This window comes from Strongylocentrotus purpuratus, unplaced genomic scaffold (assembly GCF_000002235.5).
Source record: "Strongylocentrotus purpuratus isolate Spur 01 unplaced genomic scaffold, Spur_5.0 spur5_contig_847, whole genome shotgun sequence".
Classification (NCBI taxonomy): domain Eukaryota; kingdom Metazoa; phylum Echinodermata; class Echinoidea; order Camarodonta; family Strongylocentrotidae; genus Strongylocentrotus; species Strongylocentrotus purpuratus.
The window spans coordinates 662,470-681,068 of NW_022145554.1; the positions used below are offsets into that span (position 1 = coordinate 662,470).

Sequence of the window (18,599 nt, forward strand, 5' to 3'; positions counted from 1 at the left end):
ATACACTCTTCTACAAGATGTTTCTAGAAATGTTTGCAGGACTCTCTATTCCTACCTTAGTCACATAGAGAAACCCGTGGTAATCAAACTGTGATAATGTAGACGACGGAGATGATTGTGGTGTTTCTATCTCAAATGAAGATTTTATGTTTGTTTGAATTAAGAAAATGTAGTTTCTTCTAATGATTATAACAAAAATAAATACAACTTGAAGCTGGGATAATAAAGTTACGTTATGATAAGGTATGTTCTTAGTAGCATAGTTTTAGATCGAAATCGACAGTGATTGTGTAAGAGTTGTATTTAAAGAACAGAAGTCGTGGTAATGTTGACTAAATGCGAGTTTGATGAGCTAACCTTCCTTTATTATATCAAAACATGTATTACAGAAACAACACAGACTATATCATACCAGATTCCTTTGGCACGAATATCCATTTCCTGACAAAGATACATGTGTACATGGTTATGTCCTTGAGCAAGGCATTTTATCTACATTGCTCGTCTCCACCCAGGTGCGTACCCGGTAGGATGCGAGTGTCCTTGTGGTTGAATTAGAATGTGCCCGCCCGTTAAAAAAGGCGACTAGCTGGAATAATCCGCAGGAGTGGAGAATGTGCACTATAATATGCAGAATAGTAATATTCAGTGACCGGGTTAATAATAATACTGTAATCGCAGAAAGAGAGAGAGAGAGAGAGAGAGAGAGAGGAGACCCTGTTGTTTTATCAATACTAAATGTTAAATTTATATGACAAATGCTCTCAGCCAATCAGATGCCACGATTTCAGTAGGTTATAACAGTTATCGTACTTGTTTTGACATTAAGTTTTATGAAACAGGACCCAGTCGCAAAAACTTAAAAGGGTATAATGATCAAAGGGACACTTTTTAATGATACACCCTCGCATAACTAACGGAATTATCAACATTATATTTTTTCTATTTTCGTTATGCTTGATAAAGACTATAATATTCATACACTTTTCCATTGCTTGTTTGATTTTGTTATGCCTCCGCTACAAAGTAGCCGGAGGCATTATGTTTTCTGGTTGTCCGTCCGTCCGTCCGTCCGTACGTACGTCCCGTTCTCATGATCGCATTATCTCAGAAAACAGATCGATGGATAACCTCCAAACTTGAGACATGTATTTATCTTTCAGAGCCAATGAACTGATTAGATTTTGGGGTCACGAGGTCAAAGGTCAAAATTCACAGGGCGAAAATAGCTCGTGATCGCGTTTTCTCAAGACCCAATCGATGGATTACCACCAAACTTGGGTCATGTATGTATCTTGCAGAGCTGATGAATTGATTAAATTTTGGGGTCACGAGGTCAAAGGTCAAAGGTCACAGGGCTCATTATGTATGCAAAAATAGCTAGTGATCGCGTTATCTCAAGAACCGGTTGATGGATTACCGCCAAACTTGGATCATATATGTATCTTGCAGAGCCAATGAACTGATTAGATTTTGGGGTCCGGAGGTCAATACTGACGGATGGATTACTATCAAACTCGAGACATATTGTTATCTTGCAGAGCCAATGAACTGATTAGATTAGGGTCATGAGGTCAAAGGGTTATACATGTATATGAAAGAAAGCTTGTAATCACCATATGCTGATAACCTGTTATTGAGTACAATTAAACTTGACTTTGAAAATTGCTTCTATGTTGGGTTTGTAAAACCGCTCTATGGCGGAGGCATTATTTTCGACCGCACGTAATCGAAGTTCAATCTAGTTCTCATGGTTTTCTACTGAATAAATAGTTTCATACATGTACATGACCTGCAAACAAAACGCCGCCTACAATGCATAGTGGGTTCAAAGTCATGTTATCGAACAAGCATGATGCAGCAAAAATTGTATTTTGAAACGGATATCTCCTAAACCTTAGTGCTCACTCTGTTCAAAAGTTCTTAAACAACTAGGCTACAAAAACTGACTTGCCTTTTTCGAAATTAAGTCATGGAAACTGTTAAGAAATCCAGTCTCGATTTCTTCGCAGACTATGCGATTTACGGTCGGGAAGTCCTCGTTTTTGCGACAGTTCTTCTCTTCGTCCGCTGGATTCTTCTACAATGGTCCTACAACAAAAACTCAAAACCATCAGCCCCTCCCTTACCATACCCACCTGGCCTGCCTTTCTTCGGAAACATGTTCAGCTTCCGAACCGACATGAGAGACATCCTTCGCAAATGGACCAACGATCTTGGAGGTCTTTTCCGGCTTCGTATCGGCCCGATGGTGGACATCGTCGTGATCAGTGACGTCGACGCGATACAGGAGGCGTTTGTTGATCAGGCCAACGCGTTCTCGGAGAGAGATATTCCGCCATTGCTCGAGGTCGCCATGGGTACCAATGGTATTTTTTATTTAACAGGTTTAACGTCTTTCTCTCGCCTTGTCCTTTAGCTGAGCATCCTTTCACCAAGCCGTCGTAAGTACAAGTTTACCGACATCCCATTGAAACAGGTGGTAAACGCCTTTTCACTGGGACGTCTCTGAAGTTGTACTTGGTGATGTTTCGTGAAACGGTACCCAGTAAACCAAGTTATATTAGACATTCGTTTATGCTTAAAGGGACTTGGTAACATTGTTCAGATGAGAGATAGTGGTGCTAAGGTAGTGATTTCAATGCTAGATGTACAATTAAAGATAATCTGAAAATTTGAGTGAAAACGGAGCATTATTCATGGTACAAATTGGGAAAAACTGATCAGATCGATTCCTTAATTCTCCAAACTTTATTATTACAATTTAATTACATTTTAGGTGAATGGAAATCTCACAAAACAATAAAATGGCTCTACATCACAAGTGTTGACAGATTTTTTATAGCCTGTTTTTATGTCTTTTTTCATGGAAACACGGTTGGGAAAATACAAAAATGGTTAGGAGAATTTACTGTTAATCACTGTTAGAGGGTGTCGTACATCGACGCCTTCAAAGAAAACCATAGATATCTTCAGGATTTTTTGCATGTCAGAGAGTTAGTATAGTATAGGAATATAGTAAGTAACATTTTATACAAAAAATTAAGCAATTTTTTTCATCAACCTTCAACAATGTTACCAAGTCACTTTAAAGGTGATCAAACAATGAAATATGACTGTTACTTACGAGCCATCACTTCAACTGCGTGATTAACTGCGCTAATTGAGCCACTGAAGGAAATTATTCCATACTTCAGGTATTTATTAAAAGCATGCAATATACCAAGGTTCATTACGCACTATCGATTGCTATCACTTTGTTATGTTGCTACTCTCTCTCGTGGCGCGTCACACCCAGTCTCTGATGACGCTCACCGCCCGAAGTTAGGCAAATGACGCCTTGTGTTTAACCCCGGTGTTTAACCTGCTCAATAGATGTCAGATCTGGCCCTGGGGTTCTTCTCTAATGATTTCTCGTCTCTCATGTCCTCCAAAGGCAGCATATTCGGCCAAAGATGGAAGCAACTGCGGCGATTCGGACACAGAGCCTTGAGACATTTCGGAATTAATCAAGGAAGCATGGAGGACAGCATTATAGAAGAAGGGCGACTTATGGCAGAGGCGTTCGAGATGAAGGAGGGAACACAATTCAATCCGAAAGTGCTTGTTACAAACACAGTCGGTAACGTCATTACAAGGTATTTATTCCAATGGTACACTGGCAGATTAAAGGAGGCATAACAGGTCGCGCCCCCCCCCCCTTAAACTCAAATGGCATACAGTATATATACAAAAGGTATCTAACAATGTGATAACCATGCATTTGTATGTGCCTGTCATAAAATATACGAAATTATGATAGTGCATTGTATGTCGACTTTAAGTGAACCTTGGTATTGTATTCCCCTCATTTGTTTCTTGGCATTAGATCATTACTTTTCTCTTCCCCCTTGTGTTTAGCATAAACATCATTACGGTCGTTAAGGAGTTAATAATGAAATACATTTCCCCCAAGAAATATTCTTTGTGATCTCCCACAAACAAAACTGTGTTCTCTCTCTCTCTCTCTCACTTTTGTTCTTCTCTTCTCTTCTTGTCTTTTACAGATTTGTGTTTGGATTTCGTTTTGAGTACGGCGATCCAGTCTTTGAAAAACTCGCCGAAGATTTCGAGCTTTCCTTCGAAAGCTTTTCCATAACGTCACTGGGGAGTGTCTTCCCGTTCCTCTACTACACTCCACTGTACACTAACTTTCGACGCCCCATTCAAGATGTCGTGTCGTACATCAAGTCCGTGGTCAATGACCACCGACGGAGCTTTGATCCCCTCCATCTCCGGGACGTCATCGACCTCCACATGGCGGAGGTCAAAGGGCAACGTGATGAGAACAAGATGGCTGCCATTGAAGAGGGATGGGAGTGGAAGTTTATCTTTGAGCTCTACGCTGCTGGCCTAGCAACAACCACTGATACCCTGCGATGGGCAATACTCATAGCGGCACAACATCCACAGCTCGTGCACGAGGTGAGAATCAGAATATGGGTTATGGTGAATAAATAGGAATATTATATACAGTAAATCTTATCTTAATGGCCATCTCTATTATAAAGGCCATCTGTCTATAGCGGTCACCTATATTGCCTCCCACGAAGAGAAAACCAGTCTATACACACAGAGAAAAAGAGGTTTAAATTTACTCCCTATAGGGAGTAAATGCTTGTCGCATAAGTGACACCCCTCAGGGAGTAAATTTACTCCCCAATGTAGGGAGTAAAATTACACCCCACAAGAAGGTGTAAATTTGTACCCCAAGGTTATGTGAAATTTGCACCCAATGGTGCTTAATTAACACCTTTTGATTCCATTTTCATGAAAAATGGGTTCAAATTTACACCCGTCGGGTTGAATGTTATACCCTATATGAAAGATTCCACACCCTGTGAGGAGTAAATCTACACCCTTCTCATGCACAGTATCAACCAATTGATCATCCCTCGAGCAATCAATCATCCATGCTCCGTAATATTACCTAACAGTCAATAATTTAACCCTTTTGACTACGTTTCAATGCTCTAAAGAAATCAGAACAGAATCTCGAGTTATATGTCGTATAGCTTTAATGCTTACCTAAACAACAGTTAGTGCAAACTCAACACAAGTGCAGACTGTACAAACCAACTTAAAGTTAGCCTCGGTGAGGCTGGCCTGGATGGACGTATCGGATCAAATGTAGTGGAAATACCTATGTACACAATCCTAACTTTTCTTGTTTGGGGCATCGAGCTTGGCTAACCCGGTTCGAGCGCGGGGCTCAATAAGGCGAATACTGCTTTGTTGGGCAAGCACAAAACTTAAGAATATTATTATACGCCATGTGTTGACCAAGTGAAACCAAGTTGGCAAAACTCAGTGCAAAGATGGTATGATAGTAACCCACAAGTCATGGCATTCGGATTATTTACTTGTATAATTTTATGTTTAAACTTAAACGGTCTCCTTAGATTGTTTGTTATCGGCATATAACAGTGCCGATGGACCTAACATTGGGCCACGTTAAAACCAAACCTAAGTGCACAGATATGTTATCCATCCTTTGTGCAGAATACTAAAAGACACCTTCCATAATTATGTCAGTGGACTAGTTAAGCAAAGATGAACATCGGCCGCTTTCAAAAATACGGGTCCATGTATATTTTTTTTTTCTTACTCAATGTGGTAATGGTAATAGGTCCAAAAGGAGATTGATGACGTCATAGGAGGGCGATCACCCAAGTTTTCGGATCAGAGTTTGATGCCCCTCACTGGAGCGACGATGTTAGAAATAACACGAATTCGCCCGGTGGTCCCTTTGGGAGTTCCCCGCTGCACATCCAGGGACGCTGTTGTACAGGGGTACCATATTCCAAAGAATACGAGTAAGTTCATCTTATAGCTCGTGCGCACGAAGCGTCAGTAAGGATTTTTAGATTTGCTCGTCGATATAGTGGACTGCTATGTGTGACGTCCTTTTAATGCACTGTGACGTCCTTATAAGGCATTGCCAGTGCCTTAAAAGGATGTCACACGTTGCAGTCCACTATGTCAACATGCAAATCTAAAAGTCCCTAATATGCCTGACGTAGGACGGCGTCAGGGACAGTCTTTGACGCACCATGCGATGGTGGTTTCGTCCAAGAAACGACTGCAAAATGAACAGTGCATCCATTGCTGTCGATTAAAAGCCGATGATTGGCTTCACAGGGTTGATTGGCGCAAGTAATAACGCAATCGAAATGACACCTTGTACGCACTGGGCATGAGAAATACGATACACAGGGACGTCACAGTTCTTCCCGAAGTGTCCACTTCTGCATGTTCTGTAGTTGATCCACATGTTTTCCTGTGACACGTTTTCAGGTGATATGTCGTGTGTTTGTGTGTGTGTGGGGGGGGGGGGGGGGTACGTAAGCCCACTTTTTGTTTCAGGTGTTAAATGCATCTTTGTTATACCTAACGGTCACAAATGTTCGTACGAACGATAATTTCGTACGAATTTCCATTGTCTGAAAATCGTTCGTACGGCGTTCGTAGCAGTTCCTAATGGCATTTGTGACCGAGGCTTTATGCTACGGTCACAAAGGTTCGTACGAACGATAATTTCGTACGAATCTTCCTGTTTTTCCATTGCCTTCCCGAATCGCCAATGTCTGAAAATCGTTCGTACGGCGTTCGTAGCAGTTCGTAACGACATTTGTGACCAAGGCTTTAGTCACACGTACTGCCAAACCAACCTCAGACGGACTCCAAAGCGACCAAGGCATTGTAACGGTCTTATCGGACTGTTGTCAGTCTAGTGTCGTTTTCGTTGGAGTGAATGAGGTATCATGTAGGCTGTCTTACCGAGAAATAAATGTAGCCTAATATGTTTACCCAAAATGTCTACAAGAGAAGAAATTACCTGTGTTTATACGGAATGTACACGAGATTTTGTTCGTGAATAAAGCGTAAAGAAAATCATCGTGTAAGATGTTCTTAAGTGGTTTCTAAGAAAACATCGTTAAGACACGTTAAGAGATTTAGTAGTATTGTATCAGTTTTCCGCACGTTCATCAATTTTGACGTTTTATCATTTTTTCGCCAGCTGTTTTGATGAACTTGTGGGAGCTGCAAACCAGTCCAAAGTACTGGAAGGAGCCTGATAAATTCAACCCATATCGGTTCTTGAGTGAGGATCATAAGACCATCGTGAGTCACCGCGCTCTCAACCCATTCGGGATAGGTGAGAAGTAAATACAATACGACTGAAAAGATTATCTGTATTTTGCACAATATTTGGCGATTATCAAAGACAAGGAACGCCCCGAAAAGGCGTATTGATTATTTTTTTCGAGGGGGGTAGGGCAGGGGTGCACAGGGGAACTCAATTCAGGGTATATGTACAGCGTTACCTAGTATTCTATTTATTTATTTATTTTTTCGCCACTTTTTCAGAATCGTAAGTGGGGCAGTGGTCATTAAATCTTTCTCACTTTATAGTTGGTAAATTAAAGTAAGTACAGATTTATTCTGTGCTTAATATTTCGGTTATCAGGGTTTTTCGAACCTCTCAAATAAATTCTCTTCGAGATATTTGGATATAATTATGTTCCATCAAAAAAGTAATCTATACAATCAGCCACATACTCTGCAAATACCACAATCACATCGCCGAGACCGACGCAAGACTAAAAATACACCCCCCCCCCCCCAAAAAAAAAGACCGAGGTAGGAGTATTAATCTTGTTTCCAAAATCTGGACCGATAACAGTATAAAGAGGTGTCGTGGTTTAGTAGATCATTCACTCGACTCTTAATCCAAGGGTTGAGGTTCGAATCCCAGTCCAGTACTATAAGGACGTCCTTTGGCAAGACATTTATCCACCTTTGCCACTCTCCACCCGATAGGATGCGAATGTTTTTGTAGTTTTCTCATTATAGTGAGCGTCTGTAAAATGGCGCCTGGCTAGAATGCTTCCCAGGAAGTGGAGAATGTGCATACATTGTGTGCGGGCAAGCCTGAATCCGATGACCAGGGTAATAATATTTATGTAAAGCGTTTAGAGACATCGTCGATGTTTTAAGCGCTGTATGACCCCAAATTTGTTTTTTTCGCTAGATCAGGTACGCGTTTTACAAAGCCTTTTTTCAATGGAAAATGACAAAAGAATCAGTAAAAAATCTGTCGATAACCAATCAGAAGCAGGGATTTCAGTAGCTTATAACAGAAACTGTCATTCGTCACTGATGTTAAGTTTTGTGAAACGCCCCCAGTCCTATTTATTGTTTATTTGTTTGGTCATTCTCACCATCAAGGTCTCCGTGTGTGTCTTGGTGAAAAGCTGGCCAGGATGCAGCTCTTCATCATCTTCACAAGTCTACTCCAGAGATTCACACTTCGTCTAGCAGACGACAGTCTTTCTGTCGGTATGGAGGGCAAGGCTGGACTCGCTTACGGTCCACTCGACTACAACATTGTTTTGGAAAAGCGTAACGTGTGAAAAGGACAAGCGGTTCCGTCAAGCAGAAATTATTCTCATTAACCTGTTGTGCGCGAGGTGTCATTTTGATTGCGTTATTACTGGCACCAATAATTCTACCATGGCGGCATATTATCGCATGCACCAGTAATTATCGCATGCGCCAACACAATGTGTGCAATGCCAAAGTTCATTTGCATTAATACCAAGTACGATGCCACTCTCCACTCTTTCGTGAACGTTAAAGGTAATACAAAGTTTTGGGAAATTTTGAAAATTGGGTGGATAGTGATTTTTTACAATTTTTATATATTTGGATGCCCCTGTGGATGTATTATAAGCTTTACAAAATTTAGACCCTAAAACACTTCTGCTTTCGAGAAAAATGGAATATAACAATTTACCGATGCTCCCGGTAAATTTTGATAAATTTCAAATAGCGCCTACGGCCGTACAATGGTAGCTGCGACCATGAAAATCGCAGAATATGTAGTTGTGATATATAATTTCTAAACAGGATTAGCTAATCGGTCGATTTAGGTCAAGAAACGTTGTTTTATAGCTTAAATAATATCTTGACCTTGAGAGGGAGCTATACAACATAAAGAGTGTATTATTTACAATTTCATAACCTTAGACTCGATTTCAATCGCGACAACGATCACTGAATATTGTAGGATCGCATATGCTTCCAATAATGTTCATTTGAACCAAATTCATGACCTCATACCAAAACTTTGTATTACCTTTAAAGACCCGCACAAGTCGCTGATGCAAAAATTTTACTGACGTAGAAAAAAGGAATGATTCCCTCAATATTTCTGTATTGTCTTGTATCTATATTATCACTCTTTTAAAAAGTTATCATAACGAACTTAAGTAGCAATTTGTAAACTAGTTAGTGTGTTATTTGCATTCCGTAGTCAAACTACAAATATAAAACCCCAATATTCATAGATAAGATGATTTTCCAATACTATGTTGCAAAATGAGGTATAAAACAAAGAATAATTGGAGGCATAATTGTAATCATTTGTATTTTTATTTGATACAATGTTTGTACCAACAATTAATGCTGGATCACAATTGAACCTTTTTCATTTTCATTTGAAAGTACAAGCGAGCATATAAACATGGATGCATAATTAAAAGATAAAAAGCAGCGAAAAAAATTTGCTTTCCGCAAAAATTTCAGTACATGTATTATACACGTATAGATTACAAAATATACAACAATAAATTCTTACTGGCTAAATTCACCAATACGTGCATATTTTAAATAAGGAAAATGACTGAGAGAATGAAAGATGCAGAGAGGGAGAGAGAGAGAGAGAGAGAAAGAGAGACAGACAGAGGAGTGAGTTAAAAAGAAGAGATTAGAAAGAGAGGAATGAGTCGTGATGCGAGATGAGAGAAAGAAAGAAAGGAATAATATATAAAGAAAGAAAGAAATAAGGAGACAAAAAGTAAAATGATTCGTATATTACTAGTGTATCTAATGGAATGAGCTTACACATGCTACGTCAACAAAAGCTTCATTAGACATCCAAGAGGGAAGTGTGTGTGACCCACTCCCCGCCCCCATCAAAACAAAAATTGTCATTGGAATAGTTAAGGCTGATTTGTATCTGTAAAGATTACAAATTTTTTTAATTTTTTTTTTTTTTTTTTTTTTTGGGGGGGGGGGGGGTGCTAGTCGCAAAAATATTTCAGCGTGAGTCAGAAAATCCGAAATATTTACCATTTGTTTTGCTTCTGCAAAAATTTGAAAATCTGATGACCTTTTTAAAACATATGTATACATTAATATATATATATAGTGAACCTGTGAGCAATCAAATTGCCAATCATTTGTTATATTTATCAGGCAATTTTTTATTCAGAATTTTTTTTTTTTCAATTACAAAGGCATTAGATAACTTGCACAACTCTGATTCATACCAGAAAACGCATTGAATATAACAGTGGACATGCTGAAGATCTGAGAATTTAAACGTTATTCGCCTGTCACAAAAAGTGCTAGTACATCCTTCACTTACACAATTTCGTTGGCAAATAATGAAAAGTAAGCCCAATATTAGTGAGTTTGCAGTCATTTTATTCCTGTCACAAGTAATACTTGGCTCTTTATAAACACAAAATATGATCTTTCATTCATTATCATTATTCTTTACCTATCTGGAAGTATTGAGGTGTTTTTTTTTCCGCCGACAACATTAGCACATTCGGAAACAAGTTTCAATCAAAATATGATCTGGAACTAAAGAAAACTTACAAAACTCACAATTGTGACAGGTGTGTCACTTTTGATAGAAATAGCGTGTCACCAATGTTCACTATAATTTTTGTTTGTTTAACTATAAACCATCACGAAAACAATATGCACATAATTCTCTTTCTATGATTATTGCATCTTTGGTATATAGAAACCGTATAAATGTAAAATAAAACATCGGCAGTATAACAAGTGAAAAGGAAGAGGAAGACTCAAAAGTACCTGACAGAATAATCTTTCAATGAGCTGGCACTGTTAGAAGTCGAACGTCAGGTAGGTCTTACTTATCTCCAGCCTTACCATAAAATGGTCTCAATCTATCGGCCGAGTAATCAATAAACTCATCCCCGGTAGGATCCCGGTACCTTCGCTCCGCCAATGCCGCGACGGCCTAAAAGGATATAAAATTATAAAGTACAATATAAACCTATTCATCTCATTTACTCCGTACAAAAATCGTTATATTTAGTTGGATGAAGAATAACTCGATTAAAAGTTAAGAGATGACAATGTCAGTTATTCATGACTACAAACCCCCTCCAATGAAAAGTTTAAAAAAACGTTTTTCAAACGTTTTATTAATTCGTTGGAGATCGTTTAAATCTTCATACCTAGTCCTTATTTTCTTTAAGACAGATCTACTAATGTTGTATCGATTTTGTTGACCATTCGTGGCAATGTATCAAAGCTTTACCCAGTATTTCTATAGAGTTTTTAAGCGAAGTGTTAAACTTAAAGCTTTAACAAAAAATATTTGCTCTTTTCTCTTGAATTACCCCGATATCATCTCTATATATGGAAATTTAAGTACATGTATAGGGCCTACCTCTTGAGGTTGGTATCGGAAGTGCGGCTTGACGTCGGTGGCAGCGCGAAGGACTACATGCGCCACATCCTCGGCCGTCATCGATGGGCATTTGGACCACTCCAAGTCGTGGTCGCGGTACATGCTCAACTTGCGATCAATCTCGTGCACATCCGGGTGATCTGAAATGCCCTTTGACCCCACACCACCAAGATCATTGGCAATCATGGTGTCTCCGATGGGCGAGATGACGCCGCCCGGCTGAATTAAACTGACCCTTTAAAACAATGATAGACGATGGACTATATACAGGGTTGTTTAAATATTATTTCATTTCATCAGTCAGTTTAAAATGACATTTGTTGTTTTCCTTATAATACTACTTTCTCGTTAAACAATCCTACCTTTTTCTTAATATGTTTGACTTTTCCCCTATTTTCTTGATATAATCGTAAAGTCTATATCACAGAGCCTAATCATTGAAGCTCAGATTATTTACAACTTTATACACAATCACAATAACAAGACGTGTGCAAAATAGAGTAATTTTTTATTATAATTAAGTTATCGATGAATAGTGATGAGCGCATTCTTACCTTAACCAAAACTAATTATTAAAAAAAAAACATATGGAAATCTCTGATTTACTTTCCGTACAATTATTTTCGTGATTCGTGAAGCGAAAGTAGTTAAAAGTAAATCGACGGAAGGGAACGCTAATTCCTGGATTACATTTGCTCCGGGCGCCGTACGATAAATTAGTCCATGATTTTCCGTGCGATTTTGGGGGCATCGTAGGAGGCTACGGCCTACCATGTTTTAGTTAAAATTATCTTGGAGCATCGTGCCATTCATTGAATCGGCCCTCAGGGGCAGGCTGGGGCAAATCCGCACAGAGTCTGCGCGGATAAAGTACGGTGAACGTGCAGCCGTCGTGCCGTTTTTGAGCATCCGAGTCCCAAGTATATATGCACGATCAGCGCAAGGCCTCCGCGCGATGCCCGTGCGGGGATTGTGCAATGCTACCTACGACATGTCTACGGGCTACGGGCTTACGATTTTTCAAACTTGTATAACTTCTCGCGAAACAATATCGTAGAGGTTGCGGAGCCCGTGAATCCGTACGAAAATCTCACCGCCGCCGCCTGCCTCCGCACGGAGCCCGCACGAAAAGGGGATACGGGCAGGATACGGGCTCCGTAGACTAATCGGAGGCCAAATGCAATCCAGGCATTAGGTGGAGTAAGCATCAATTGTCCTTGACTTGTGCTTAATAATTCATAACCATTGCACTAAAAAAAAAATACATGTTTGAAAATAAAAGAGTCCAATATACGAACCATATATTGAAGAATCGTCCAATCACCGCCGTCTCCTCGCTTAACCCTTCAATGGCGAATTTGGATGAAGTGTAGATATTCATATACGGAGCTCCTGCAATACAAGGGTGTCGAACGACACGAATATTTATTTACTACTGACGAGAAACTTCTGCTGAAACTTAAATCGAAACCGAACATCAAGACCACTCACATACTTCATGAGAACAGTCGTAAGGCTGAAGTGAGTTTTTACCGTAAGTAGATAAATACATATTATGAATTAAAATGAATTAAAAAATCATAATGTGTAGATCCACTTAAAATGTCCATGATCACTGGGTGGTTTTGGGAGGGGCGGAGGACATTGGAGATCATCTACTACGACTTCCGCATCCGTCTACCCATACACGAGGTCATGTCCCAATTCATACAGGTCTTTGTCTCCTTCTTGGAGTCAACTTCTCTTTCCACAAAAAAAATTGACTAATTATTTTCATTTTAAGACATGACCGGGCTTAAATTTTCTGTTACAAAGTTTATTGTCTGCTAAAGCCCCTTTCACACCGGGCCATGCGTAGAGTTGCGTAGTGTTGCGTACCGGCTACGTCGAGCGTACGCTGCCCTACGCTGGCCTACGTAACTATACGCTGAGGGACGCAAAGGGGTACGCAAGATGGACGCAAAATATTGAACATGTGGCATACTTTCGGCGTAGACACTAGACGTAGCAAGTACGCATTTTGTACGCAAGTAACCGCAACACTACGCTACCGTACGCCAAGCCTACACAATAGTAGCTACCCTCCGCCAGTACGACAAAGCAGTAAAGGCTTGCGCACACAGTAAGCAACCGTACGCAACCGTAACATGTATGCCAGGCCTACTAAACGTACGCAACCCTACGTTTGTTATACGCAATCGTACGCGTTGTACGCGGTGCCTATGCACAAGGTACGTAACCATGCACCATCGTACGCCAGCCTACGCCGAAGCAACATTTTGTTCATGAATACGCAGCCTAATTTCGGCGTAGTCGGTACGCCTCACTACGCAACTTTATACAGATCAGGTGTGAAAGGGGCTTTAGAGTCACGGAGTATAATTTAGTAATGAGCCTCTCTGGAAGTATTAAAAAGAGTGAATTACATGTAAGACGCACTATATTTTTCGTTTTCTGCAAAATAAAGGTTCGTTTAAAACTCTGAAACAGTCAACCTTCTATAATTATACGGAGTAAAATCTCCGGGTATTAAAATCCATTACTTAGCTTCCTGTTCGAACATACCTTCAATTGCATTTCTACTTGACATATTGATAATCCTTCCCGATTCCTGTTTCTTCATGATCGGCAGGACCGCTCTCATCATCCGAAGATAGCCGAACAGGTTGATGTCATAGAGCCGAAGAATGTCGCTCATGCTGATCGTCTCCAAAGCTTTCTTCGTACAGATTCCGGCGTTGTTCACTAGAATAGAGATTAGTTCAATCGAATGTTTTCGAAATGTATCCAACATGTGAAGTGCCTCGATTTGAACTATTCCATTCGCCTTTTACTAATAAGTGTATCTCACTAGAGTAAGAGTGTCAATTGCATACATTAGTTTTTGCTAGGTAGGACAAACTTTATGGTTTGCCCTACCTAACAAAAACGTAATATATGCAATTTGCATCCTTTAGACAAACAATTATTCGTGACAGGTGAATGACATTATTTGTATCGAGGCGCCTCACGGAGACGTATGGACTAAATTTAGTAACATTATGAAGATGGCCTATTTGATTGGTGTACAGAGCAGTGGTCTTTGACAAGGGGCGTCAATAGGGACTTTTAGATTCGCACGAAGACAATGGGGATTGCTACGATCGACGTCCTTTTAATGCACTGCCTTGAATGGACGTCACACGTATCAGTCCGAGCAAATCTAAAAGTCCCTATTAATGCCTAGGTCACATTTGCTCTAAGGCTAGGATACGGCGGCCGTACGCCCCCGAAATCGAGAGATACTTGCGGCCTATAGGGCGTATCTCTATCATTCCCGGCCGTATGGGTCGCCGTGAGGATATAACGCGGAGTTATAACGTTTGCATTTCTAGGTTCGCCGTAGCGATTAGACTTGCCGTAGCCATGCCGTAGAGCGGTTCCACGGCGACCGTACGTCTGGCGTACGGTAATCGTGCGTTGTATATACTCCAGGTTTGAAGCGGTAGAATTAGTCTGGCCCACCCCCTTCGGCTGCCTTGCGGGCACCTTGCGGCTACTTTGCATCTGCCTTGAGTATTTGTCCAAAAAGCTACGGCCGCCGCAGGGACGCCCTAATACGACCATGCCCACTTCAAAGGCCGTACGGCAGTCGTAGGTTTTCTGACTCCACAAATTAAAAATACACCGTGCGGTTATCCTAACATAAATTTTGTGACTGCTACCGTATGTGGGAATGCTGCGGCGGCCCTCTAATTGCTATTGGCCTCAGATAGTTTAGACCGCACGGTCGGCGCCGCGGCAATGGTTGTTACATCCATAATTTAAAAATTCCGGCAGCACGTTTGGAATTTCTCCAGCCTCATCCACATACAGACAGAAATTTGATAACCAGCTTATTAACACACTAATTCATAAATATATTCGGGAGCTCTATAAGCACACTTAAGAACTAGCCTACGGTCAATTTTTCGAAAGTCTTTGCGACATTAATTCACACCTAGGATATCGATGCGCCCTTGTTGCTCCATCACCATGGCAACAGCCGCCTCGACGTCTTCATCCTTAGTGACGTCAAGTCGGACAGGAAAGAGGGTATCGTTGAGGGCGTTGCCGGCTGTTTCACGGAACGTCTGCTCCTCGTCGAGCGAACCGAGAATGGATCCGTAGACGATGAACCTCTTCTCACGGTCCTTGGCCAGGAGATTGGCCGTGGCTAGGCCGATGCCTGATGAGCAGCCGGTGACCACCACGACCCGAGGTTGCTGGGATGAGCTGGAAGGCAAAATAGGTTTCAGGTATTCATTGATGTTAAGCCGTTAGGAATACAAGCCCGCTGGCCCAGCAGCCTCCCCCCCCCCCCCAAAAAAAAAGGAAGAATACGAGCTACAAGAACAATCGTATTTCTGCGATAAGTGGTCAATTTGCCTTTGTTCTTATTTAAAAAAAAAAAAACACATGTGACTTGTATTTGAGTAGGCGGGGCGAGTGGGAGAGGGGGGGGGGGGTCACGGAAGACACGTACTCTTGGCAAATCCCAATCTGGCACAACTGAAAGAAAGCGCTACATTTTAATAAAATGAAATGAAATGAATCATGTCCCCTATTGTAAATCCGACCAGCAATTTCAGACAAGAAAGGGACATGGACATTTTCATTTTGCCTAATTGCCACCGAATTTCAAATTAGGCCTACAAGCAAAATTAATATTTGTTCTTGCAAAAAAATACACTTTTAACCAACAGCGGGATCTACTTGTATCTACATGCGCCCTCTATATAGCCAACAATGCAGCGGTACCCATCGATACCCCATGATCCCCTGTTTCTTATGTTACCTAAGAGCTGATTTGATAAGATAACCACCTGCCGGTGACCACGCAAGGAGGTACAATCCCTCCTGGTCAAACTAGTGCAGATAGGCTTTAAGATAAATCAAAACAAAACAAACAAAAAACTTTCAAACTTAATGAAATATAACAAAATTTAAACTAACGAAGAGGCAGGCCTTTCTACTAGTATTACCCCTCCAAACGAATCGACTCCAGATGGGGGATTCCCCCGAAAACTACACCGCCCCTCCCCCCCTCCCCCCTGCACCCCTGCACCCCTGCACCCCTCATGCATTCCATACCTCACCCTTGAACGCACGTTATCTTTCTCCCCGTCCCACCCTCTCTGTACATTGCATATGTATCCAGGGAGGTGTTTTATATCCCTGATCTATCCAGTTAGTGTAGTGTCTTGTGACTACAATCTTTGCGCATATACATTGTGTGTTTATAGCGAGTGACGATATCGAGTAGGCGTACATAATCTACTGTATATAATGTATAGGATGGTGAATAACATAAGTAAACTGTATAGGCTATTATGTCTACTTACCGATTCGCTGACATTGCAAAACCTCGTTTCCTATTGCACAGTATTCCAATGTTTGTTGATCCACAGGCACTAAGTGTAAGCTTCCACGTGCTTCTCGGGCTTCTTGCAAGCAATGCCTGTACCGTCGAGCGAAACATTTATTTGATAGGTAGACGACACGTAGGCCTACATGTAGCTGTTTGTGTAACGCTTGTCCTGGTCCCGTTTGATAATAATAAGATAGACTAAATGTCTCAAATTATCATTGCAACTTCGTGTAGAATGGCACTTTGATTTAAGGATACAGAACACGTAATGCGGAAAATTTAGGTGTGCAATTGACCATTCCACCTCACGTACTGTACAGGGTTCAAAGAGCCATTCACGCACTCAGCTCGACGAACTTTGGAATCCATATGCCTGCATGCAATAAAACAACTTCATGTACATTGTATTGGGAACGGAAATAGAAAATATTAAGCCTATTCATATGTCCAGTTTCTAAGCCACAAAAGGCGGTATACACTCGGGTAAAAAGGACTTTCAAAGACGAAAAAAAACCAAAAAAAAGTCTAGCTTAAAGGTACTATGTCCCGTTTGCAGGCCAAACAAATGAAAAGGTTAAATGCCAACGGAATTTGAAAGATAATACTAATTTAGAACTTCCCTAAAAAAGGTGGGGCTTGAAAACGTCTTCAAGTGGAAAAATAACGACTATATTAGTTGTCAAATCGACTTAAATAGGAGCTATAGAGCCAATAAGTAATAGTCTTGATTTTCAGACCATTGTACCGAATGGTCATCGTTTTATGCTGCGCAAAGATTCAATCAGTTTAATTTTGGCTATTGCAAGAAGCAGGTTATTGGTGTACACATGGTGTGCTCATGTACCCTTTACAGCTCATTTTATGTCTGTTATTACCAAAGAAGAAAAAAGCCAGTCAGTCACTCAATAGTGTCTGACAGTGAAGTCTAGCAAGTAAACGGGTTTCCTTGTATAATTTGAATATTAGGACACTGCTAACGTTTAAGTTTCACAGATAGGACATACATGACATATTTATAATTTATGCAAAGTTCTACAGAATTTGATGTTAGCTGCAAAGGGACATAGTATCTTTAATGTAGAATCAAAGGGTGATATCTATTATTCCCCCACTTACGGGTCCGTACGTTATGTACGCATATCGTGATACAATCACTGTTTAATGATATATATAGGCAATGTTACTCCCTCTAATATCTTAAGACTTATCTTAAGTTTATAATAATAATAATAATAATAGCTAGTTCGTATATATAGCGCTTTCAGGACCGAAGGCCCTCTCAAAGCGCTTTACAGATAATATATATATCATTACCCCTGTCATCAGATTCAGGCTTGTCCGCATACAATGTATGCACATTCTCCACCCCCTGGGGAGCATTCCAGCCAGGCGTCATTTTAAATTCAAAACAATTTCTCACAATGATCTATTAAAATATTACAATTTCAGTTCAAACAGTTCACATGAACTACAAGGACAGTGCTTCCCAGAAAGAACAAAACCCAGAATTATCGATGTTTTATCATAACTTAATGAAAATTATAATTATTACGCATGGCTGATTGTCAAAGAAACGGAGTTAAGTCTTTAGTCAATTCCGTTTGTTGCTACGGCAGGCAGCCATTAAAAACGATCTTTTAAAATCAAATTATG

The 18,599-nt window shown here is 40.5% G+C and overlaps 2 protein-coding genes across 2 annotated transcripts; one reads left to right on the forward strand and one right to left on the reverse strand.

The window, feature by feature from the left end:
* Positions 1-3,436: 3,436 nt before the first annotated feature.
* LOC115927125 (cytochrome P450 2U1-like) lies at positions 3,437-8,482 on the forward strand. The gene is made up of 5 exons (XM_030992598.1): positions 3,437-3,638; positions 4,047-4,464; positions 5,669-5,855; positions 7,061-7,198; positions 8,272-8,482. The coding sequence occupies exons 1-5, from the start codon at positions 3,520-3,522 to the stop codon at positions 8,454-8,456; spliced, it is 1,047 nt and encodes a 348-aa protein (XP_030848458.1). The 5' UTR covers positions 3,437-3,519; the 3' UTR covers positions 8,457-8,482.
* A 964-nt stretch (positions 8,483-9,446) lies between these two features.
* Positions 9,447-17,290, reverse strand: LOC100888308 (retinol dehydrogenase 8). Its single transcript, XM_030992602.1, has 6 exons — positions 16,921-17,290; positions 15,537-15,811; positions 14,123-14,302; positions 12,856-12,949; positions 11,537-11,792; positions 9,447-11,101 (listed from the first exon to the last, which is right to left on the reverse strand). Exons 1-6 carry the CDS (start codon positions 17,055-17,057, stop codon positions 10,991-10,993), a joined length of 1,053 nt encoding a protein of 350 aa, XP_030848462.1. The 5' UTR covers positions 17,058-17,290; the 3' UTR covers positions 9,447-10,990.
* Between the last annotated feature and the right edge of the window lie 1,309 nt (positions 17,291-18,599).